The 26,564-nt window shown below is 37.0% G+C and overlaps 1 protein-coding gene across 1 annotated transcript in view; it reads left to right on the forward strand.

Moving 5' to 3' along the window:
• Window positions 1-26,564, forward strand: part of FNIP1 (folliculin interacting protein 1) — a 177,407-nt gene that overhangs the window by 33,526 nt on the left and 117,317 nt on the right. Inside the window, 1 exon segment of the mRNA XM_053717196.1 lies at window positions 21,723-21,849. Within this exon segment, the coding sequence (XP_053573171.1) occupies window positions 21,723-21,849 (127 nt within the window).

Below are 26,564 nucleotides of genomic sequence, written 5' to 3' on the forward strand. Positions count from 1 at the left end.
CATCTGATACTGAAGAAGTAAACTTCAGATTTAAGCTTGAACACCTTCGTGTACTGTTAAAGGAGGTATTGGCTACTTTGGATGACTCCGATACTTATGTCATTGTCAACCCTAAGAAGTCTAGTAAACGTAATAAATACTATGATGTTCCTTCCTCTGTGGAAGGTTTTTCCTGTCCCAGACCATGTGACGGAGATTATTTCACAGGAGTGGGAGAAGCCGGGGATTCCTTTCTCCCCGTCTCCCGTATTTAAAAAGATGTTTCCTGTTGCTGACTCCCATTAAAGATTCTTGGCACACAGTGCCTAGAGTAGAAGGGGCTAATTCTACTCTGGCTAAGAGAACTACAATCCCTATAGAAGATAGCTGCTCTTTTAAGGATCTCTTGGACAAAAAGCTGGAAGCTTATTTGAAGAAGATTGTGTGTTCATTAAGGTCTTCAATGGCAACCTGCAGTTTGTATTGCCACAGTAGCAAGTACAGCATCTTATTGGTGCGACGCCTTGTCTGAATCAATTTTAGTAGAGACTCGGAGGAGATCCAAGATAGGATTAAGGCTATCAAACTAGCCAATTCCTTTATTTCTGATGCTAACATGCAAGTTATTAGACTGGGAGCCAAGATGTCTGGCTTCACTGTCCTAGCCTGCAGGGCATTGTGGCTAAAATCTTGGTCAGCTGATGTTACCTCTAAGTCCAACCTTCTGGCGCTTCCTTACAAGGGTAAGACCTTATTCAACAGGATTTGCAGTCTGCACACTGGATCACAAATTGCACTCAATATCACTTCAAAGGATTAATATTAACAGTTCTGTTATGTCCTTAAGTCCCAAACTGTGTATCAGTGTTGATGCAATAGTGTGTATATTTTATATTTTGTGTCTCTTATCAGTCCTTGCGGTAAGGCAATCAGATGTACTGAAAAATGTAATGTGCCGTTTGCTTCCAGCACTATTGCAAAGTATTGTTACCTTGTTCTGTTGACTCCGCTTCACGGGTTGATAACGAGACTCCTTGTAAGCAGGTAAGGAGACACTCCCCTGTCTCCGGTTGAAAGGAAATCTAATAGACAACAATGGCGAATAGGCCTGCTACAAAGAAAAGGAAGCCGCAACAAGTGATGCAGGTAAAAGCAGACTTTATTTAAAGTTTAAACATTCATGAAGGGTACATACAAGCTCGGGAGAGAGCTAGGAACAAACAAGCACGTCCGACGCGTTTCCTGCCCATAGGCACTTCGTCAGGAACTCAGTTGAATTGATCAGAAGCTTCTTTAAAAAGGCACTTCCTGCTACGTGAAGCTAGACACACCTATTGTTAAACACACCTGTTATAGAGGTTTAAAGGTGTATCAATCTCACAGCGTTACATTCTCCCAAATACATATAAGCACTAGCCCACCAACAAACATAAATGTATTAGAATGTGTATAAATCATGTATCAAGGCAGTGCTTAATATGAGAAAAGTATGTTGCATATATAGAGAAAAAGCTACGTTATTTACATGGTTAACATAACTGCAGCACCTTTTATAAACATTATATAAAACTTTAAAAAGAAGTTCCTAATATCCTCAGATTACAGTTGCAACAAGAGAAAACATAATTTTGTTACATTTGAAGAAGATATTTATATCTATCTCTTCACATAAGGGGGAGTTAAAGAGATTTTTTTAAAATACAATGCAAATATAAATATACGGAACAGTAATACCAATATTAATACTGTTAGTAATAAAGAATTCTTTCGTATTCATCGCTATAATCATTTGAATCCAATTCTTATCGTATTATTTTACATTGTATTTCAATCTCAAAGTGGACACAGTAACTACTGTTTAAACTTTAAAAAATAATTTAATCTATCGTATTATTTTACATTGTATTTCAATCTCAAAGTGGACACAGTAACTACTGTTTAAACTTTAAAAAATAATTTAATCTAACTAGTTCACTGTCCACCTTTGTTCCAATGGAATTGCTCCGATGTTACCATACTAAATTTGCGCCATCATTATTAAATTATTAATACTACTAGCTTGTCTAATTTGTCTTATTTTGTGCCTAACCACACAATCCCTTTAACATGTTTTTTAGGACTCCAGTCCCATTGGTGTTAATGTGCTCCAATCATTAGTGCTTACGTGTGTGCTGCAAGCATTAGTGCTTAAGTGTATAAAATATTGTTTGTACTTTTAACTTACACTATTTAATACTATAATATGGAGATTATATCTCTATTATGAATACAATGAAAATATACTTACATATTGTGTTCTCATATTCGATGTGATGTGTATATATACTACGCTATCTAATAATCCTAAATGTGTAAACTTTGTCTTGTAAATCCTATAACAGTGATAAGACAAATTACAATAAATGATTGACATAAAACACTGAAACACTATCCATGGTTTAAACAAGGTATCTAAAGAAGTTATAGTTTAATACGTATTTCTGTAAATATTTCGGTAAGTATGACCCAAAATGAATTCAAATGATATTTTAATTCTTTATTACTAACAGTATTAATATTGGTATTACTGTTCCGTATATTTATATTTGCATTGTATTTTAAAAAATCTCTTTAACTCCCCCTTATGTGAAGAGATAGATATAAATATATCTTCTTCAAACGTAACAAAATTATGTTTTTCTCTTGTTGCAACTGTAATCTGAGGATATTAGGAACTTCTTTTAAAGTTTTATATAATGTTTATAAAAGGTGCTGCAGTTATGTTAACCATGTTAATAACTTAGCTTTTTCTCTATATATGCAACATACTTTTCTCATATTAAGCAGTGCCTTGATACATGATTTATATACATTCTAATACATTTATGTTTGTTGGTAGGCTAGTGCTTATGTGACTTAGCATGTATTTATGTACAGTATTTATTGCTGTGCGAGTGTTAAACTAAACTTAGCGCTATTGCACACCTACTATATGTTAGTTCAAACATATTTTCAAGTTTTTAAACACACTGGCAAGTGAAAAGAAAGCTAAAACTGCCTTGTTTCACTTTAAGGCGTTTTTCACTTTACAGCGGGGCTCTGGTCCTTAACCCGCTGTATGAGCGGGGTATACCTGTATATGTATGTATATATATATATATATATATATATATATATATATATATATATATATATATATATATATATATATATATATATATATATATATATATATATATATATATATATATATATATATATATATTCACTTCTTTTTTTTTTTTTTTTTTTTTTTTTTTAGTTTTTATATTGATTCTGCAGTGTTGGATCCCCCCTCCATACAGCTCTCGGTCAAATGACTACGGATTATGGGTAGGGGAGTGACACTTAACTGCTTTGCTGTGGCGCTCTTTGCCTCCTCCTGCTGGCCAGGAGTGATATTCCCACTAGTAATTGAATGACGTAGTGGACTCTCCATATCTGGAAAGAAAGAAATTTATCAGATACGCATCAGTTTTGTTTTTTACATTAGTGGCCCTTGCAGTTGTTTTAGTACAGCACAGGGGAAAGGGTTATTATTAGTTTCAGTTAAAGGGACAGTCAAGCCAAAAAAAACTTTAATGATTCAAATAGGCCATGTAATTTTAAACAACTTTCCAATATACTTTTTATCTTGGTATTCTTAGTTGAAAGCTAAACCTAGGAGGTTCATATGCTAATTTCTTAGACCTTGAAGGTTGCCTCTGCATTTGACAGTTTTTCACCACTAGAGGGTGTTAGTTCATGTGTTTCATATTGATAACATTGAGCTCATGCACGTGAATTTACAGAGGAGTGAACACTGATTGGCTAAAATGCAAGTCTGTCAAATTAACTGAAATAAGAAGGCAGTCTGCAATGGCTTAGATTCAAGGTAATCACAGCGGTAAAACGTGTATTATTATAACTGTGTTGGTTATGCAAAACTAAGGAATGGGTAATTAAGGGATTATCTATCTTTTAAAACAACAACAATTCTGGTGTTGACTGTCACTTTTAAAGGATGTTGTAAAGTCAAAGAAGACTCTGTTAGATGTCTAACATATTTTGTGCCAATATTCCTTTTGCACCAGCTGTTATATACTCCTGTGATCATGTACGTCATTCGCAGTTTATAGCAACTATAAAGTAGTCTGTAATCTTTCTTTAATATGTAATGGAGCACCATGATGAGGAAGCATAGCCACAAATACACTAAAGTATGTATTTGAATTTTAGTGGGCTGTTTTTATTTACATGGATTCTTTGTTTGTAATATGTGGCACATTTAGCTATATGTGATTTAATTTATTTTTACCCATCTTATAGTTATCAGTTTTGCTCAGGTGTTACTTTTTCTTTCCAAAGGCAGTAAGAGTCCACAACTTCATTCATTACTGTTGAGAATTTAACACCTGGCCACCAGGAGGAGGCAAAGACACCCCAGCCAAAGTTATAATTATCTCTCCCACTTCCCTCACTCCCCCAGTCGTCATTTGCCTTTGTCTACTATAGGAGGTAGGAAGAAAGGTGCTTCAGAAAGAGGTCCGCCTGCCATATTTTCCTTCCCGGTTGATTCTGTGTCCTCTCTAGCTTGGGAATGAATCAAGTTGTGGACTCTCCCTGCCTTTGGAAAGAAAACTAAATTTATGCTTTCCTGGCAGGGAGAGTCCACAATCCCGCACTTTTTTTCAGCTGCGTTTTTTCCTTATCTTCTGGCACCTCTATACCCCTACTGTTTCTCCTGCTTTTCCTTCATTCCTAAACTGAATGACTGGGGGAGTGAGGGGATTGGGAGGGATACTTATAGCTTTGGCTGGGGTGTCTTTGCCTCCTCCTGGTGGCCAGGTGTTGAATTCCCAACAGTAATGAATGAAGTTGTGGACTCTCCCTGCCAGGAAAGAAAATAATTTATCAGGTAAGCATATTTTTTATTTTTTTCCTGGCTGATACCATCTGTCCTCTAAATAGGCTGCATCGATACCTATTGCCTTCCAGGCTTTGCTATGTGACCCAGTTCCTCTCATACTTTGGATATCAGGCAAACCGTTTACATTCTGCACTCTGTGACAGCTTATTGTTTATTTGCATGATTTTAATTAACATTTTATGTATCACTGTAGGAAGTACAGTTTTGCTGGTTAGGGAGGGGTGCACCGGTTGTTTTGTTTCCTCTACTGACATATCCTAGTGGCATCTTTGTACATAACAAGGTGAAGCTGGTGTGCTGGTGCCTTTGAATGCAGTAGTTTGGGGGCCATTTTGCATAGGTTCCTTGCATTCTTTTTGACTCTAGTGCACTTTTTCTAGAATAGAGGCAGGATTTATCTTTTCACATTATTATTGGGCTGTGCCTGCTACTTTGCAGCATTTGTTTCCATCTGTCAAATTTCAAGTATATTTAGGTTTCTGTTTATCTCCCCCCCCCTAAACTCTTCATTGGTAAGTGCTACTTAGTCAACTGAGCAAGATCTGCAAATTATGATCAGTTTAATTTAATTTCCATTTTTCATAGTATTTTCGTCCCTGTTTCAGAACCAGTTGACGTCTACAAAACTTCCCAGAAAAAATAATTTTGTATCCAACGTTAAGTCATTTGATACTTTCATAAAAGTATTGCAAGAGAGCAAAATACATTTTTTTTAAAAAAAGTTTTTTTGTTTTTTTTTGTATGTGCTTTGGAGCTGACTGATTGTTTCAAAGAATTACTTCCAGTAGTGAGAATTATCATTTAAACTGGATGGAGAAAAATGATGAACCTAGACTGAGTTTTTATTAGACTTCTTCAAATACAGAAAACAAGAAATCTCCACCTATATTTTCCACTTTTATCATATTTTTTTATGAATACATATATGAAAACTTTATTATATCCAGATTATAAGACCAGTAAAAAAGTATTTGTTTAATTTTATAATATAACAAAAACATAATGAAAAGCTCAAATCGAGGAAAAGCAAAACAAAACAGGAAATACAAATAAAACATTGTCTACTATACTTTCTTCTTTATTTTAGACTTTTTCTTTTCTCCTTTTTTCTTTTCTTCCCCTACTTCCTTCTGAATACTTTTTTTAAACTAAAGAATGTTTTAAAGTTCTTTCTTAAGAGAATCATTACAACCTTAAAGAGTAGTGGGATCCACAGCTTGGCTACTCGTACAGTTCAAATACTGTTTTCTTTCCACATCTTTTAATTTTATTATTAGTATCATCTGCAATACATCAATAAAACACAAGCATGACTCATATAAAACTATTTAGCAGATTACTAAATCATTGTTAAATCTTTTGCTCATACACATTTATAGTCAATCCTAATTTTAAATTCCTTAATGAGCCATATATCTCATATATATTAGAGTATATAGTCAATCTGAATAAGGGAGGTAGGAGATGAATCTCTATGACCTATAACAGAGAACCTATGAAGTAGATCTCCCGCAAGGAAAACCATTGCATTCAATAGGTGATACTCCCTTCACATCCCTCTGACATTCACTGTACTCTGAGAGGAATCAGGCTTCAAAATGCTGTGAAGCGCATATCAACGTAGACATCTTAGCACAAACTTACTTCACCACCTCCATAGGAGGCAAAGTTTGTAAAACTGAATTGTGGGTGTGGTGAGGGGTGTATTTATAGGCATTTTGAGGTTTGGGAAACTTTGCCCCTCCTGGTAGGATTGTATATCCCATACGTCACTAGCTCATGAACTCTTGCCAATTACATGAAAGAAGAGGAATGAACGGTAACGCATTTTCTAGGTGTATGTATTTGACAGATGTCTGTCTTGAAAAAGGCTTATGGACAAGCCAAAACATTGACATTTTAATTAAATAAAGCAAGAACTGTTTTAATTAAAGACCTGAGTGCCCTTCAATGATTGACTGATTGAATGAATATATACAGTGGATATAAAAAGTCTACACACCCCTGTTAAAATGGCAGGTTTCTGTGATGTAAAAAAGAGACAAAGATAAATCATTTCAGAACTTTTTCCACCTTTTAATGTGACCTATAAACTTTGCAACTCATTTGAAAAACAAACTGAAATCTTTTCGGTGAAGGGAAGTAAAAATAAAAAAATACAATAATATGATCACCCCACAGATTTTCGATTGGATTCAGGTCTGAGCTCTGAGCCATTCCAAAACTTGAATCTTCTTCTGGTGAAGCCATTCCTTTGTTGATTTGGATGTATGCTTTGGGTCGTTGTCATGTTTAAAGATGACGTTCAGCTTTCTAGCAGAAGCCTCAAAGTTTTGTGCCAATAGTGTCTGGTATTTGGAACTGTTCATAATTCCCTCTACCTTGAATAAGGCCCCAGTTCCAGCTGAAGAAAAACAGCCCCAAAGCATGATGCTGACACCACCATGTTTCATTGTGGGTATGGTGTTCTTTTGGTTATATGCAGTGTTGTTTTTGCGCCAAACATATCTTTTGGAATTATTGCCAAAAAGTTCAAATTTGGTTTCATCAGACCATAACACCTTTTCTCACATGCTTTTGGGACACTTCAGATGTGTTTTTGCTAAATGTAGTTGGGCTTGGATGTTTTTCTTCGTAAGAAAAGGCTTTTCATCAATTTTGGAGGGACATCCAGTTCTTGGTAATGTCATTGTTGTGCCATATGTTCTCCACTCGATGTTGACTGTCTTCACTGTGTTCCATGCTATATCTAATGCCTTGGAAATTCTATTGTACCCTTCTCCTGACCTGATACCTTTTAACAATAAGATCCCTCTGATGCTTTGGAAGCCCTCTGCGGACCATGGCTTTTGTGTAGGAGGCGAATAAGAAAATGTCAGGAAAGACCTACTAGAACAGCTGAACTTTAGTCGGGGTTAATCAGAGGCACTTTAAATTATGGCAGGTGTGTGATGACTCTTATTTAACATAGTTTTGAATGTAGTTGCTTAATTCTGAACACAGCTACATCCCCACTTATAACCACATTATTTTAGTTTTTTTTGTTTACTTCCCTCCAATTTAAAGATTTCAGTTTGTTTTTCAATTGAGTTGTGTAGTTTATAGGTCACATTAAAGATGGAAAAAGTTCTGAAATGATTTATCTTTGTCTCATTTTTTTACATCGCAGAAACCTGACATTTTAACAGGGGTGTGAAGACTTTTTATATCCAGTGTGTGTGTGTGTATGTATGTATATAATTCATTTTATGAAATGCAAAAGTTTCAGCCCTATGCATGGTTGGGGCCACAGCTGGGATTTTATGGTTTAAAACTTACTGCAATATTATTGAATTTGATTAGGTTAATATATCTGGTTTCTCTGGGGGTTTTTTTTCATGTATTTTTTTATTAAAAATGTTGATGATGATGATTTCTGTTCAGAGAAGAATAAGCACCTGCTTTAATATTTTAGATTTTTTTTTTCTTTTTGTCAGAGGAGGGTTGATTAGATCTAGTGCTAAAAATTGCAAATATAGTCTAAGGAAGCACAACATAACACGTGTTTAGTTTAACCACCTTTATGTTACCTGCTGAAATGTATGATGAAATGTAAACTTACAGCAGTTTGACAATTTGTCTATCTTTCGGGAACATGCCTTTTTAAGTTCTTTTTGTATTGTAGAATTTCCAGAAATATTTGCATAATTTAGTATATTAAAAATTGTTAGTCTTACTAAGCTGTTCAAATGCACATTTAAACCATTTTTTGTGTTAAAGGGACACTAAACCCCAAATTTTTCTTTTGCGATTCAGATTGAGCATGAAATTTTAAGCAACTTTCTAATTTACTCCTATTGTCAAATTTTCTTCATTCTCTTGGTATCTTTATTTGAAATGCAAAAATGTAAGTTTAGATGCTGGCCCATTTTTGGTGAACAACCTGGGTTGTTCTTGCTGATTGGTGGATAAATTCATCCACCAATAAAAAAAGTGCTGTCCAGAGTGATAAACCAAAAAAGAAGCTTAGATGCCTTCTTTTTCAAATAAAGATAGCAAGCTAACGAAGAAAAATTGATAATAGGAGTAAATTAGAAAGTGGCTTAAAATTGCATGCTCTATCTGAATAACGAAAGAAAAATTTTGGGTTCAGTGTCCCTTTAAATAAATATTTGTCCACTTTGGGAAAAAAAGAGGGGAAAAAAAAACCTAATAAGTGGAAGAGCAGTGTCTTCAGTAGCAAGTTAACATGTACAATGTCTACCTATTTAATTGTACTTTTTATGTTTTAATCCATAGAAAATATTAAAAAAAATAAATTAGGATTTGGCTTCAGAAAAATGCAGAGTGTGTTTATGTAAATATGTATTTATTTAAAGGGACATGAAACCCAATTTTTTTCTTTCATGATTTAGAAAGAGCATACAATTAATAACAACTTTCTAATTTACTTCTATTATCTATTTTGCTTCATTCTTTTGATATTCTTTGCTGAAAATCATATCTAGATATGCTTAGTAGCTGCTGATTGGTAGTTGCACATAGATGCCTCCTGTGATTGGTTCACCGTGTGCATCGCTATTTCTTCATTAAAGTATATCTAAAGAATGAAGCACATTAGGTAATAGAAGTAAATTGGAATGTTGTTTAAAATTATATTCTCTACCTTAATCATGAAAGAAAATGTTTGGGTATAGTGTCCCTTTAAGCACACTACTTCTTCAGAAATACTTTTCACATTTAATGTAATTTGTAGGTATGTGACACACACTTATTTGCATACATTTTATTGTATGAGTTTAATTAATTATGTGTATAAATACATATGTTTATATTATGCACCTATAAATCACATTTGTATATGTTATCTTAATGTTTTATAGTCTCTTTGTCATTGTTTGTTATTAGAAGTGAATGCTCACAGCTGCTTGTATTAATTAATAGCTGCTAATACATAGCACATTGAATTGAATAGAAAGCGTATCTGATTGGTTGGCACTTCCACTGCAGATCCAGGTGGCAAGCACTGACAGCTCCATGTCACATGATGGCTGATAGTGCCTGCTTTTCCACTTGTCTGGCTCTGCATCTCTGCAGCACTGAACGCAGGAATCCTACTCCTCTCAAGAATGTCCCCCAGAGAAGGAGGGGATAAGAAGGGGACAGAATTACAGCTAAATCATCTTCATTTATTTTACTCCCACCCGCACCTATCAGTTTTACTGTCTGACACTTTTTGGCAGAGGAGGTGCACGGTCACAGTTGCCAAGAGACCATAGTCAGGGGGCTGAAGTGATTTGAGATGCATTTAAGAGAGGAGAGAGAGACTCAGATGACGCTCAGTCATCATAGAGATCATCATCCCTGTTAATTGGCATTTAGCACTGTTTTGGTGTCGAGGGTTAGCAGAAAGATTCATAAGGATACACTGTAAAAGGAGGCTAGGGACTGTTTGCCACCTTTTTCATTTAAGACTGGTTAAATGGATGTCGGTGCAGAAGCACAGACTTTGCCCCAGGCAACATGTAAGGTGGCTGTTCTCCTCTGGTTGGTATTGGATACTTTGCAGTACATCATGGACAGTGTATTGTTCAAATTACAACTCTCCATACATCACCTGACAGCCTTGTGGTTTGGGCTGGGTATGGTTTATTGCTATTTTTAACAAACAGTTGGCAGGCTGTGCATATTGAGTTGTTTGTATTTTTTTTTTTTTTTTTTTTTTTGCTTTATTGAAGTGGTTTCCGGAGCTGCAGAAGAGACAAACATGCAGTCCAGGTACCCAGTGTGAAAGTGGTCATTGCTGTAAATGTATTGTTTATACAGCCTCTCTGATATTTGTAACGCATCGGTGTAATAAACTCTTTTTCCAGTGGGTCACAAATAAAATGCATATGTTCATTTTAAAAAGAGTAAAATCTATTATTTATAACCCAAATGCAGTGCTTATTTATGTTGAATTAGTTTGAAAGAACATTTTTTATGTATGATTCACACATGAAATACTTGGGTATATTTTCTTTGTTTAGTCTGAAGTATAGATTTATTTTTTTTGTCTATACAATAATGAGGTTTTGTCACAGGCTTCTAAACATTTAGATTTCACAACTAAAGGCCCATTATTTTTTTATCTATTTGAGTTTGTTCGCCATTAAAATATTCTGAAATCAAGTTTTCAAATGCAGCTTTTCCAGTCAATACTTACAGAATTGATGTTCTGTATGTGCTAAACATGTAATTAAGCTAGATTTTGATTGCATATTTAGAAGTTTTATCTACATTCTGAGAGGTGTGAATATGACAGGCATGCAGAACAGATAAGCTGGCATAGACTATAAATATATCTACTGTGTATATTCTTTTTAAATAGTGTAGAGCGTGATATATCAAAGAGCAGTTTTCATACCAAAAGTACCTCAGTATCAACTGCACTGCCTTCTTCATTACTGAGTATCATAAAGTTAAAAAAAGTTTTTGTTTTCAGACTAGTTTAATGCTATCAGTTGCTGTGAACAGACTGCATAATAAGGCAGCTTCCAGTGTCAAGGGGCCAGCTAAGAAGTATTGCATGATGGTCTGCACAGAGAACATATCCTTACTTAGCTGTTAGAGGTTTAACAGGACATTTATGCAATTCTGGCTTCTTGATTAAATTTGCTGCAAAGAAAATGAGACCCAAAGTGATCTGTCACATCAAAGCAGAATTCTGTGCTTTTGTTAATTACATCATCGTTTTATATCCCTGAGTAAGAAATTATTTGAAATGTATAATAACTGTACTATTAATTTGAAATAGACACAAATAAGATGTTTTATAATTCAGTCTTGTTTCCATATAGTTTCCTTTAAATGAACATAAAGTGCTAGGGCATTGCGTTGTTTGTTGCATAGAATTATGTGGTTAACCCCTGCACAGTTCTAGTCACCTACAGAGTTTGATGCACTACTGGGACTTAGAGGTACATGTGTGTAACCACTTATCACCAGGTAGCAGCTTGTAGTGCATTTCTGCTCCCGAGCCTACCTAGGTATGCTTTCCAACAAAGGAAACCAAGAGAACAAAGTCAATTTAATAATAAAAGTAAATTGACAAGCCTCTATAAATTGCATGCTCAATCAGAACCATGAACGTTTAATTTGGAGTTTCATACCACTTTAAACGTGCCAAGAACACTTGATTTTTCCAGTGAGTGACAAACAGGCCATGCAGACATACCATGTTCTAGGACAGGCATGCAGAAAATGCTCGAGCAGTTCTGTCCAAGCAGAATGTTATAAACATGTTTTTCTAACCAGATGAAGTACTTTTTATTATTGCGTACATGGACTTCTTATTTTACGTCACATTATTAGACTAGTAGTCAGACATAGGATCATAGCAGCAGCAGTGCAGTTTCTGCGCACATTATTCACGGTCCAACAAGAATCCCCAGGTTATGATTGAATATTTTATGTAAATGAGAACTTCCATCTATTTCTTTGTGTGGGCGTAAAACTACGCCCTGCAGAACTGCTTAAAACAGATTAAAAATAACTGAACAAATCGGCACCATAGTTCTATATATGTCTAAAGGAGGTCGTCTGGCACATAGAGAATACTCTAGTTGCTACAAAGGTGAAACATGAGTACTTATTTTTATAGTTGTAAATGACAGGGAAAGAAATTTGGTAATGTTTCATGAAGTTTATATTTGTGTATAATATTCATACAAATGAATAAGTCCACATTGTTTCTCACAATTCATTGGCCTTGCAAGAAATAAAGCACATAAATACTATACTTGTTCTGCAATTCTACACTAATTTTACACTATACTATTATATTTGCTCCTTAGAACATCTTCCCTGTGGTATAATGCATTTTTATTTAATATAGACTGAAGTTTTCTTTCTTACATACTAGATTGAGATTGTTGTTTTTTTAATTGAAAAGTATGAAAGAGCACTTAAAGGAACAATTAAAGTGATTGTAAAGTTAAATGACTTAAAGCCCAGTATTAAAAAATACTCTTAAAAACAGGGGCAATTTAAGTCATTAAACTTTACAGTTTGCACCTCTTTTTAAAATACTTACCTTTTTGTTACTGTAAACCTTCCGCTAGTCCTCCACCCGCATCTCCTTCAGTATTGAACAGATCAATGACGAATCAGTCTTCCTCCAATCGTATGCCCCCTTTTGGCGCCCAGCTCGTGAGGCACACAACGATTGGAGGAAGCCAGATCATCATCAATATGCTAAATACTGAAGGAGATTTGGACGGAGGATCGGCGGTAAGTTTACAGTAACAAAAGGTAAGTATTTTAAAAAAGAAGCAGAATTGTAAAGTTTAATGACTTAAAGGGACATGAAACCCACATTTTTTCTTTCATGATTTAGAAAGAGAATGCAATTTTAAACATCTTTCTAATTTACTTCTATTATCTAATTTGTTTTATTCTCTTGATATTCTTTGCTGAAAAGCATATCTAGATATGCTCAGGAGCTGCTGATTCTGGTCAAAATTGAAATGCACATAGTTGAATTACATTTTTGAACCTAAACATATTTACAATATACATATAATGAAAAAAATGCTTCTAGTAAACGTTATCACGGTTTATTGTGAACATTTTTATGTGCACATGCATGGGAAGCATAGCTAGATATTCTCAATACACCAGCATTTTAAATACTGCAGCTGCTCAGTGTGCTAGTAGGGCTTGTATCATGTCAGCAATTAACAAATCATTACCAGATGGTACAAGCACCTTAGGCTCTCTAGGCAAATCCTGTGTTAAAGTGCTGGTGCACGGTGCATATATAAATACATTTTCCATCTTAATATGGAAGAGTCCACAGCTGCATTCTTTACTTGTGGGAAATACTGAACCTGGCCACCAGGAGGGGGCAGACACACCCCAGCCAAAGGCTTAAATACCTCCCCCCACTTACTCATAATCCCAGTCATTCTTTGCCTTTCATAACAGGAGGTTGGCAGAGAAGTGTTAGAAGATTTCAGAGTAGTCTCTTATGGAGTGTAGTACTCTTCGAGATGGGACTGGAGTTTTAAGTAGTCCTGTCAGCCTCTCAGTGAGAGCATGGATGAAAGTTAGAGTCCGGAGATGCAGGGAGAGTCTTTCTGTGAAACCATCCCGACTCATATATTTCTTCACTCAAGTCCATGTCAGAAGAGATGCTACTATCTGTCACACTTAAAGGGCCAGGTTCCTGTTCCACGGTGTAGATTCTGGTAAGATCGTTTCATATTTTATACATGTATGATAATGCAAGAAGACAGGGTCACAATGTGACTCCTTTTATCTGTATAGAATCAAGGGTTAATATCTACTTAGGGGTATTATTGAATAGGGGGGAATAATCTTATATGTTTATTTGATTTGATGCTGCTTTTATGTGTGAAATGTTATGGGCTCAGAGGCTGTTATGGAATACACAGGTTTTACTTTCACTTTGAGAGCCAAGCAGCTTACAAGGGACGGTCCTGCATTGTGCACATGTGATTTATTCCCTTTTTCCTGACCGGGTGTCAGAGAGGAGCCATAAATCTCTGTACTGTCTGGGTCATAGGAGGTGGTGAGTGCCCCAGCCATTGGGGTATACGGGTGCCGTTTTTTTTGAATAAAATAAGATGTTTTATTTCTCTAGTTCTCTCGGTTTATTGCACTAGCAATGGAGGGTTCTGTTACTTTAGAGAGTAATTCATGTTTATATGGTGAGGAGGCCTTAGTTCCACCCTGTCAATTATGTTACATATGCCTTGATAATGTGATAATATCAAACATGTTTGATACCATGGAGCCATCCACCTCTGAGGAGTTGTCGTCCAGTGAGGTGCGTACCTACATGCTTATATCTCTAAACATGCAGTTTTCCTGTAGAATTGCTGATCCTCCATCTGGAGGGGGCATTTTTTCACCAAACATTACTGCGCAGTTCAGACGACGGTGTCTGTGGCCTTTAATGCTTTACCTCGCCCTTCTAAGCGCAATCAAAAGGTTACATATTGCACTCCTTCCCAGAGTACATCAGATACTTTATTGGATTTAACTGAGGGTTATCTGAGGATGAAGTTCTCTTTGAGACTTCAGAGTATGAACACTCTGTGTCGGAGTCTGCTGCCTCTAAACCTCCGGCTGCGGAGGAACCGGACTTCTTCTAAAGGAAGTTTTTAGCGCATTCAGAGGTTCCAGAGGCCAAATGCCTGTTGAACCTTTAATTCCTAAATCGGATAGAGTTTTGAGGACAGGGTGGTACCTTATCCTTCCCTGCTCCTGTTAGATGGCGAACATTATTAAGAATAAATGGGGACAGGATTGTATTCCTTTTCCTCCTCTTCTCCCTTTAACAAATTGTCCCCGTTGCTAAATTGTTATCTTCACCCTTGCTAAACATACTACTATCCCACTTGAGGATAGTTTTTCGTTTGAAGAGCCCATGGATAAAAGATGGAAACTCTGTTAAGAAAGATTGTTAAACATAATTGATATTTGTTTCAACCGGCGGTGGACTGTTGCCGCGGTTACTGGAGAAGAACTACCTTCTGGTGTGACTCCTTATAGGATTTGATTGGGGTGGAGGATCCCCTCAACGTACTCAGAAAAGATTTACGGCCTTGAGGGATGTTAATTCCTTTATCAGTGATGCTATTAGGGTTTATTCGCTTGATTTGCTGTGGCTTCAGCTTTTTTTTGTTCAGGCCCCGCCGGGGCTCTGGCTGAAGTCATGGTCTCTGCAGATATGACTTCTAAATCTTGACTTCTTCCCTCCCTTTAAGGGAATGATTTTGTCTGGTCCAGGCCTGGACTGAATTATCTCCACGGTCACGGGGGCAAAGGTTCCCTCCTACCGCAACAGTATATGAACTAATCTAAGGGACGATTTTCGTTCTGATAAAGCCCAGTCAGAGCAAATCAAGAGCTCTTGGAAGCCAGCTCATACCTGGAATAAATCCAAGCAGAGCAAGAAGCCCGCCGAGTCTACGTTGGCATGAATGCGCGGGTCCTCTTCTGGATCGTGTAGAGGGCAGTATGTCGCTCTTTTAGTCACTTGGTTCAAGGACGTGCAGGATCCATGGGTCCTGGAGGTCATAGCTCAGGGTTACAAGATAGGATTTAAGTCTCAGCCACCCAAGGCATATTCCTCCTGTCTTCCTGACCATGAAAGAGGGAAGCTTTATGGGGTGTGTACGGGATCTGTCCTCTAGGATTTATTGTCCGGTGCCTATCGCAGTGAGAGGTTGGGGATTCTATTCAAATCCGTCCGATTCTAGACCTAAAGTGCTTAAGCAGGTTTTTAAATGTCCCCTTGTTTAAGATGGAGACAATAAGGTCCATTTTTCCTCTTGTTTGAGAGGGGTAGTTCATGACCACGATAGATCTAAAGGTTGCTCCCCTTCTCGTACCAATCCTCAAGGAACCACTTCCAGTTCCTAAGGTTTACATTCCTGGACCAGCACTTCCAGTTTATTGCCCTTCTGTTTGGTCTAGCTAAAGAAATTTTTTGAAGAGTGGACCATTCGGAGTATCTCCTCTGTCTTCTTCGATCCCATGGATGGCAGATAATCTAGAGAGAGTTCTCTTGTATCAAGTACCAGTACCTTTCTCTGGTACTATAATAGTCTCCATAGACATGAGACTACTTCTAACAGACCAGAGACGTTGCAAGCTAGCTTCAACATGTCTTGCCCTCCAGATCACCTTAAGGCCATCTGTGGCTTGGTGTATGGAGGTGATTGGTCTCATGGTGTCCAGCTTTGGACATCATTTCCCTTTTCAAAGGTTTCACCTCAGACTGTTGCAACTGGGCATGCTGAACTAGTGGAACGGCGATCATTCGGATCTGTCTCAACAGATTTCTCTGGACAACCAGTCGGGAGAATTGCTCTCTTGGTGGTTTTGTCCGGATCACTTGTCCTGAGGAACGTCCGTCTCAAGACCATCCTGGGTGATTGTGACTACGGTTGCGAGTCTGTCAGGATGGAGAGCAGTTTGGGGTGCCAGGAAGTCACAGGGCCTCTGGTCTCAGGAGGTAAAGCTCCCTCCTGATCTCATTTTGGGTCTTCGGGCAATATACAATGCTCTGAAGGCTTGGCCTTTGCTAGGTTTGTCCCAGTTAATCAGATTCCAATCAAACAATATATCCTTGATGGCTTACATCAATCTTCTGGTGGGAACCAAGAAGCTCCCTAGTTTTGAGGGAAGTATCTCAGATTCTGGTGTGGGGGAGACCCGCATTTGTTCACGGTCAGCGATCCACATTCTGGGTGTGTGGACAACTGGGAAGCGGATTTCCTCAGAAGACAATCCTTTCATCCGGGAGAATAGTCTCTCCATCCCAAGTGTTTGCAGAGATTTGCAAGAGGAAGATCTTTAAAACTCTCAATACCAAGCTACCCCAGATAGGGTTTGAGTTACAGGGAATCCTCAGATTGAGCTAACAGATGCATTAGCAGTGCCTTGGTCAGAAAGGATAAATTAGATTGAAACCTCCGATTACCACTACTTTCCTAGTGTAGTGGCTCGAGTTAAGCAGGCGTCGGTGATACTGACTGCTCCGTCTTAGCCGCAAAGGATATGGTTCACAGATCTAGAGGGGGTGTCATCTCCTCTGTGGAAGCTACCTTGTCACAGGGATCTGCTGACCAAGGTCTCTTTGTTCATCAATGTCTAGATTCTCTGAGGGCTTACTGCGTGGAGATTGAACGCTTAGTCCTAGCCAAGAGAGGGTTTTTCTGAGAGTTTTTTTTACTCTTATTCAAGCTCGTAAGCTGGTTGCCTGTCGCATCTACCATAAGGTGTGGAGGACCTACTTATTTTGTTCTCCAGGATGAACTGGGGAAGGGCTTTCTGCAAGTCCCCTGAAGGGACAGTTTTCAGCCCTGTCTGTGTTACTGCACAAGGAGGTTTGCAGAGCTTCCAGATGTGCAGTCATTTGTGAAGGCTCTGCTGGGATCAGACCTGTGCTTTAGATCTAAGGCTCCTCCTTGGAGTTTAAATCTTGTCCTTAAGGTTTTGCAACGGGCTCCGTGGAGCCTATGCATGATTGGACATTAAAATGTTGTCTTGGAAGGTCCCTTTTCTACTGGCTATTGCTTCTGTGTGCAGAGTATCTGTTATTGCTGCCTTGCAATGCGTCCCTCATTATCTGGCTTTTAATGCTGATAAGGCTGTTCTACAAACCAAGTTAGGTTTTCTTCCTAAGGTTGTGTCAATTAGCAACATCAATCAAGAGATTGTGGTTCCTTATGTCAAATCCTTCTTCATTGAAGGAACGTTTACAACGTATTCCTGGATGTGGTTTGTGCCTTTAAATTCCTTTGTGGCCTGAAGATAGAACTTCGACAAACCTCTTTCTCTGTTTGTTCTCTTTTCTGGGAAGCGTAGGGGTCAGAGGGTCTCTTCGACTTCCTTATATTTTTGTCTGAGGAGTGTCATCCGTTTAGCATAGAAACGGCGGGACATAAGCCTCCTCTGAGGATTACGGCTCATTCTACAAGAGCAGTGGTTTCCTCTTGGGCCTTCAAAAATGAGGACTCTATGGATCAGATTGGTAAGACGGCTACCTGGTTCTCCTTACATACTTCCCAAAATTTTACATGTTTGATAGTTTTTGCTTCTTCGGGAGAAAGGTTTTGCAGGCTGTGGTGCCCTCAGATTAGGGTCTGCCTCTCTTTTTTCCCTCCTGTTAGCATTCTGTGTACTCTAGAGCTTTGGTATATGTTTCCCACAAGTAAGGAATGCAACTGTGGACTCTTCCCATATTAAGATGGGAAAACATAAATTATGCTTACCTGATAATTTTATTTCCATCTATGGGAAGAGTCCACAACTCCGCCCGGTGTTCTCCGATGGGCGGCCCTAAATTTGAAATTGTTTCTTCTGGCACCTTTTTCACCCTGATATTTCTCCTACTGTTCCTTGTTCCCTCGGCAGGATATCTGGGATTATCAGAAAGTGGGGGAGTTTTTTAAGCCTTTGGCTGGGGTGTCTTTGCCTCCTCCTGGTGGCCAGGTTCAGTATTTCCCACAAGTAGGGAATACAGATGGAAATTAAATTATCAGGTAAGCATAATTTATGTTTTTGAAACCACTATAGCTTTTATTAGAATCATTTTTGCTAATACATGGAATATTACAAAAATACTATTTAAAACCCGAAATGCTTCCATGTGGATTCACTTTTTGGCTGGAATATCCCTTTAAATACAGTAGAATTGCATAATCGTACTATGTTTTTGTATTTTATCCTGTTCCTGCAGCACTTTTCAAAACAGTTCTCGTGTTTTTAAAAGCTTAAAGAGACATTAAACACTAATAAATGCTAGACAGAATGATGCATTCAAAGAAAAGATTAGTCTGAGAATAATATGAAGATTGTTTTTAAAATTTCATATTGACAAAATAAGTGTAAAGTTTTAGTATCTATAAAACAATGGGAGCTGCCATGTTTTAACTTAGGTTACCTTCTCTGCTGTGGCCAATTGGTACCATTTATAAAATAGGCAGTCTATGGCTGTGTGGAATATAACCGTGTTCTGCACTCCCATTTCTAACAGGAACCTGAAAAAGCTCACAATATCCCAACGGAATTACAGGAAACGGGGACAAAATAAATATTGGAAGTATATTGCATACTTACACATGCACTAACCCTAGCTAAGTTTATTAGCTGTGTGAACACCGATACTTTGGCGTAAGGGAATCTGCTGAAAGAGCAGCACTTGAAGTAAAAGTGTGTCATTGTACAACTAATTTGCATATTTTACCCAGAATCCTTTGCCGCATTGGAAACAATGTAATCAGAGGATTTCTGTGGGTCAGCCAGGATTTCAATCCTACAGGGGTGTGTGGGTGTCATCTTGGTTTTGGACAGACTGTGTAAAACAGGTGACAGCTGCTCGGACGCCTCAGGTGCCTGGAATTCACAGGTCAGTGCATACAGCCAGGCACATATCCCAACCCCAAGAGCTTACAGTCTAATGCAGAGACTGGGCTGGTATATTTATTCTGATCTGTAGAAGTGAATTAGGCAGAATCTGACCTAATAACGCCAAAACAAAAAATCCAGCAATCTGCTGCAGAGTTGGCTTTTCCCCATTGGTTTGAACTGACCTTAAGAGGCGCAGCATCTACACAATACACCAGAAATCATTTTCTCTGATTGTTGGAAAACAAGAATACTCTTGGAGAAATCTTGGAAGTTTGTTTAACCCAAAGGAGGATATAATTTATCTTACAAACATAGAACTATCACCTGCTAACTGCATATATAAGCGACGGCTTCGTACAAATGTTTTAACATGCCTAATTTTGCCCTGAAACACATGCAATATAAGAACACAAGAGGTCTAACATTGTTGGATCACTTATTGTTAATTTTTATGCAATTTTTATGCAGTGATTATTTACTTTCCGGTTTTATTACTATTTTAGCAGCGATATATAATATATATATAATATATATATAATATATATATATATATATATACTATATTCTCTGCAATATACTTTCATTTATTTATTTTTCCCATTTCCCTGAAATTCCATTCAGATATTTTTAAAGGTGCCAGATACTAAAGCTCTGCTTCTTTGTACTGGGAGCTGCCATCTTGGGAGCTCAGGTATTTCACAGCCTGTGACAACCATCAGCCAATCACAGATTCAAAATACACGTTGAACTCATGCACATGCCCAGTAGGAGCGTGTGTTTCTCTGAAAGTGTGCACGTAAAAAAGACTGTGTGATAATGGAAGTAAATTGGAAAATGACTTAAAACTGCATGCTCTGTCTGAATAATGAACTTTTAATTCTGACTTCAGTGCCCCTATATGTAATATTTATATCTTCAAAACTGTTGTGACATATCACATATGGTAATGCTGGTCTTTTTTACCTTCGTCATATTTATGCTAATGCACGCAATAAGAGTTTATATTTAGCTAAAATTTTGGTAAACACTGGCAGGTTGACTAAATTTATTAATGTAACTGTATATCCTTTGACATTATGCAAGGTATTTCTGACTCTGCAATTCCATGAAGGCAAACAAGCTTTAGACTTTCTCCACACCATTGCTTGAGGGAAAGTTATTCAGGCTTAATTGCTAGAAAGTGTGTTTCACAAGAAATCGATTTTAAAAACGTTAAAAAGAAAACACACATGGATTCCTTATATTGTGGAATGTATACATTAATTGGAGTTAGATATCAAGGCCAGAGCATTAGTACTACCAAGACTGTGTTAACCTATGGAAAAAAGTCTTCAGACTCTAAAAGTTCAGATAAAAGGAAAGTGCAAAAATAAGCCAATGACATGAGGCTTAGGTGTATAGCCACCAATCACCAGCTAGTAGTGTATTGCTCCTCCTGAGCCTACCTAGGTATGCTTTTCAACAACGAATACCAAGTGGAGGAGGTAAATGTGATAATAGAATAAATATAACTTAGAGGAGAGAAATAGGTGATATGACAGATAATCTTTTTAGTATTTTAAAGGTTAAATAAATCTGAGGCTGTAAGTATTTTTCACAAAAAGATAAATTCCAGAACAAGAGTAGTAGGTTCAGAAGTAATTTGTGGAAGCCCTGCACAGTGGTTGATTCATGGAATAAACTTTCATTAGAGTTGATAAAGACAAATGCTGTGGCGGACTTTAAGAATACCTGGGATAAGTGTATGGCTATCGTACAAAATAAATAAACTTACACTTTTAGGACATTTATGGCAGACTTGGATCTATGGTTCTTATCTGCCTTCAAAATCATCTGTGTTTCTTGGAAAAAACATATTATCCATAATCTAGAGGACGCCAAACCTATTTTTTTTTTTTCTCTTTTACAGCTGGCCTTCACCAGAATTTGATCCAAGCCAGATCCGATTAATAGTTTACCAGGACTGTGAAAAACGAGGGCGAAATGTCTTGTTTGATTCTAGTGCCAAGCGCAAGACAGAAGAACTGTCTGTATCGGTAAGTTGCCATAAAACAAAAATAAATCTCTGTACCATATAAAATAGATTGTTTCAAATGTATATCCCTTTGTTCTTTTATGTTTCTGTTAGTTTTACCACCTTTAGATTTATTTTTTTGCATGTAAAAGGTTAAACGCAGATTTAAATGTAACATTTTTATTTGATTGTTCACTTACATGACAGGAACATTATGAGTATCCTGACCCTTGTGGTAAAGTTGTTATGTATTAATAGTATTGAAAACTAGGATGATTTGAGCAGAAAATTAAATAGTTAATAGTTAGCTTTATTTGTGCAGCTAGAATAAATGGACTGCTACGTTTGCTATCTATAATTGTAAAGTACAAGCTTAAAAAAAAGTATTTGTTTTCCTAGAAAAGTGAAAACGTGACTTTGTATAAAGAAAAAAAAATATTACAACTGCAGTTTTGAAGTTATGGGGTTTTAAAGGGACAGTTTACCCAAAAATGTTCTCCCCTTTAATTTGTGATGATGATCCATTTTACTTGCTGGAGTGTATTAAATTGTTTACAAATAGCTTGTTTACCCTTATGGCATTTGGAATGCACAAAACATGGGCAAGATTAGAAGTCGCGTGGTATGGCTTTTCCACGTTCGATATGGTCTTCGCAATCAATTTCTATTGCGCAGGTAATAGTCTCGAATAATCGCGACTGCGTGTGCGTGCATTCGCCTTTTAAGCAACAATCCTTTCCGTGCTTGGAATATAAAAGCAAAAGAGTAAAGTCATCTACCTCATGCCAAACTTTGTCTCTCTCTGTTTAAAAGCTCTGAAGGCACCGCTGTCTGTAGTCCTTTCCTCTGCCTTCCAAAATTCCTGAGTCTAAGGTGTACGACAGTGCTCTGCAGGTCCAGTGCAGGGGTTAAACACACAGTAGAGTAGGGTCGATAAAATTACATGCTCTAAAAATTTAGACTTTAAAACTATATTTCTTTCCTAAGAAGATATGGAGAGTCCACAACATCATTCAATTACTAGTGGGAATATCACTCCTGGCCAGCAGGAGGAGGCAAAGAGCACCACAGCAAAGCTGTTAAGTGTCACTCCCCTACCTATAATCCCCTGTCATTCTCTTTGCCTCTGTCAATGGAGGAGGTGAAGTTTGGTTTCTGAAGAAATTAATTCCTTTTTCGGGTACTTTTCCCTGCAAGCAAGGATTTGGGTTTAGCTGAGTCCACGTCAATCTCATCAGTAGAGTAGTGGTGGCTTTTAAGCAGTTAGGAAGTTGTGAGGTAGTCCTTGCTTTGTTTCCTAACACATTGCTGCCCATTGTACAGAAAGCCAGAATTGGTTACTCTGTTTCTTTTTCTACTGGTCTGTGTAAGGAGTATGTGTCCTTTCACGCCTTGTGAGCTGTCTTCCTTCCGGACAGCTAGACTGCAGGTAAGTGCTTTTGTCTTCTAGGTCTTGGAGACTTGCACTTGAGAAGAGTATGTCATATGCAGTAGATGGGGACATTTTTAAAATCCTTTATACAGGATTTCTTTGGCAGTGGGCAGGCACATTATGTATGTTGAGACTAGTGGTTAATCTTAACTTTATTGGGACGTTTTTCCTCTTTGGGCTAATTTTGTTGAAACACTTTATTAGTATGTGTGTAGCTTATGTTTTATACAGGGATTTATGTATAAACTCCAAATTTGGCAGTTGGTTTTCTTAGCTAGGACAGGCTAACTGACAGACTGGTTGAGTGTTTGTGTAAATTAAGCTCCTGTGTTATAGGCAGAGGGAAACACGTGCCTTTTACTTGCTGTGTAGTTTCCTCTCTCTGCCGGTCATGTGACATCTCTCTGCTGTCAGTTATTCACGGAGCGGGGCGGCGTCATTGAATTTCAGTCTCTTCAGTGTCGATCTACTTTATGATCATTTTAGAGACTTCTGGCAGCCAAATTGTTTATAAGAGGTTACGGTAAGGCACCTCAGCCTGTCTGAGGTGTAGGGGCCTTATTGGTTTATTATTTTAAATCATTTTTGCATAACGTTAAGCAGCTGTGGTATTAAAAATTCTTAAGTGACAGTGTATTTAAAAAAAATCTACTATTTGGGGAATTGTTTATTTAGTATTATGGACATGGGACCAAGGGGAGTGACACTTAACAGCTTTGCTGTGATGCTCTTTGCCGCCTCCTGCTGGCCAGGAGTGATATTCCCACTACTAATTGAATGACGTTGTGGACTCCATATCCAGAAAGAAAGAAATTTAACAGGTAACCATAAATTTAGTTATCTATACTGAAAAGCATTATATCTATAATAAGCCATTTAGTAATATGCATATTGTGTGTTAACTCTCAGAACTACAGTGTATCAAAAGCACTTAAAATATGTTTAAGGTGGGCGTTATGTGCTGTTTTGTGTTGTAATTTAATCATAATTATAGAACATAAAGTATATTTATAGAGCATATAGTTTGATTTAACAAAACAGTGGTGGAGGAGTCGAGCAATACCACAAATTTGGAGAACTTTGTTTCAAGACCTGCTAAGGTGGTATTTTTTTGCTTGGTATAAATAAACGATGTATAGGTTTTTGTGTTTAAAGTGTAGTTTAACTTGACTTTCCAAGAGCTGTGTTTTGTTTGTGGGTATATAGTGTGCACTTGTGTGAGTGAATATAAAGTAGTATTTATTTATTATATTGTTTATAAAATGGGTAAGTGGCCCATTTTACCAGAAAGAATGTTCTTGGCAAGCTTCAGTATACCTCTAATGGTTCCTGTAAGGTGTTTGCTGAGTGCTTGGAAAATGGTATTACTAAGCTGTTTATAAATGACTCACCTTATTGGAGATCCATGATACTCAACAAGCAGCTGAGAAAATAAACAACCTAAATATGTGATTGTTAGAACTGACACACATTTGCTTTCTTGTTTTTCACTTCATTAATCTGATTATTTGGACAGTGGATACAGATTTGTTTTATGTTTCATTGTTGTAATAAAAACTCACTAAGCAGTAAGTTATACTTAATAGAAATCATTGCATTATGTATTATTCATAATTTTAAAAGGATTGTACCTATTATTTCTTTAAATGTAATTTGGGCACTGCCAATTACTTATCACAGCACTACAATGAGACTGGGGTTTCTATAGGAAGGCTTATCTAGCTTAATGCTATAAATCTTCTAGAGTAACTTGAGCTAATTTACTAATCATATAATGCTAGAAAGACTGTATGTCTCTGTGAGCCTGGTTCATGCAATGAGAAATCCTAAGTGCTCTTTTTGCAAGAAAATAAGTAGTTTGCTTGCTGTTTGCAAACACAATCTGTTTCTTTTCATGTTTACTTTGATTTAACATATTTGTTTTTTTGTTTTCTTTTTACTAAAGAAGCACTGTTTCATATCCCTTTTATATATTGAAAAATGATTAGTGCACTTTAAGTTTTATGATAGTATGTTACTTGCACAACTTCATTAAATAATTATAAGTATTATTATATAACATATAGTTAAGGTGTCAAGAAGTTGATATAGTGGTAAGTATAAATTAGAATATGGAAACAAATACGGTGCCCACTGCCCACACAAGTTGTAGCATATTTCAGACCACTTGTAACTTTCACAGAGGAATTTTACTGTAGTATAACTGGTGAGCTCATGTGGGATATCCTTGGGAAAAAATACAGAGTATTGTCTTCTAATGAAATGGTGATAGCATCATGAAACACGTACGTTGCTGTTAGCCAGAGGTTTCCGATGTCACATATAGTTTCTATTTTATAAATATATAAACATATTTAAATATACACACAAGCCAGGAATGCAATGCAAAAGGTCTCTCTCTTTTCTTTTCTTTTCTGTTTCTTTTTTGTTCTTCTGTTCCTTTTTCTTTCTTCTGTTTCTTTCTCGTTCTTTTGTTTCTTTTTCGCTCTTTTGTTCCTTTCTCCTTCTTTTGTTCCTTTCTCCTTCTTTTGTTCCTTTCTCCTTCTTTTGTTCCTTTCTCCTTCTTTTGTTCCTTTCTCCTTCTTTTGTTCCTTTCTCCTTCTTTTGTTCCTTTCTCCTTCTTTTGTTCCTTTCTCCTTCTTTTGTTCCTTTCTCCTTCTTTTGTTCCTTTCTCCTTCTTTTGTTCCTTTCTCCTTCTTTTGTTCTTTCTCCTTCTTTTGTTTCTTTCTCCTTCTTTTGTTCCTTTCTCCTTCTTCTGTTTCTTTCTTGTTCTTCTGTTTCCTGGATAGCTTTTTACATTTCATATCCATCTGACCTCCATTTTTGTATGTGATAAGAATGATTTGTGGCTTGGACATCTGAGGTATGCAAGGGATGCTGAATATGCTGACTGTTCTACTCTAATTCTCTGATTGTCTACACTAAAGAAATAACAGTTCAGAGAACAATTTTTTAGTCTGGGAAATCCTTCTAGTATATCTCAATCTGAAGGAAAGCTTTATCAAAATTAGCTGTAATACGAAACATAAAGTTCAGGAGAGGAGCCCACACATACTTATGCTTAATGGTGGAAAAATATAGCTTAATCTACACAGCTGTTTTGATCTTTGTTTTTAACATTGGTGGTGTGATTATGGACTTTTAAAATGTTCTGCTTGGATCTAATAAAAGGTACATTTTATACATCAGGATATTGATCTACCTCTCTTTTTTTTACCTTTGTCTACACTAAAGACCATATGTTTGTGTTAATGAGGCACGTGTTTCAGGAGTTTGTTATGCTCCTTTTTTGTTACCCCTTGTTA

This window comes from Bombina bombina, chromosome 6 (assembly GCF_027579735.1).
Source record: "Bombina bombina isolate aBomBom1 chromosome 6, aBomBom1.pri, whole genome shotgun sequence".
Classification (NCBI taxonomy): Eukaryota; Metazoa; Chordata; class Amphibia; order Anura; family Bombinatoridae; genus Bombina; species Bombina bombina.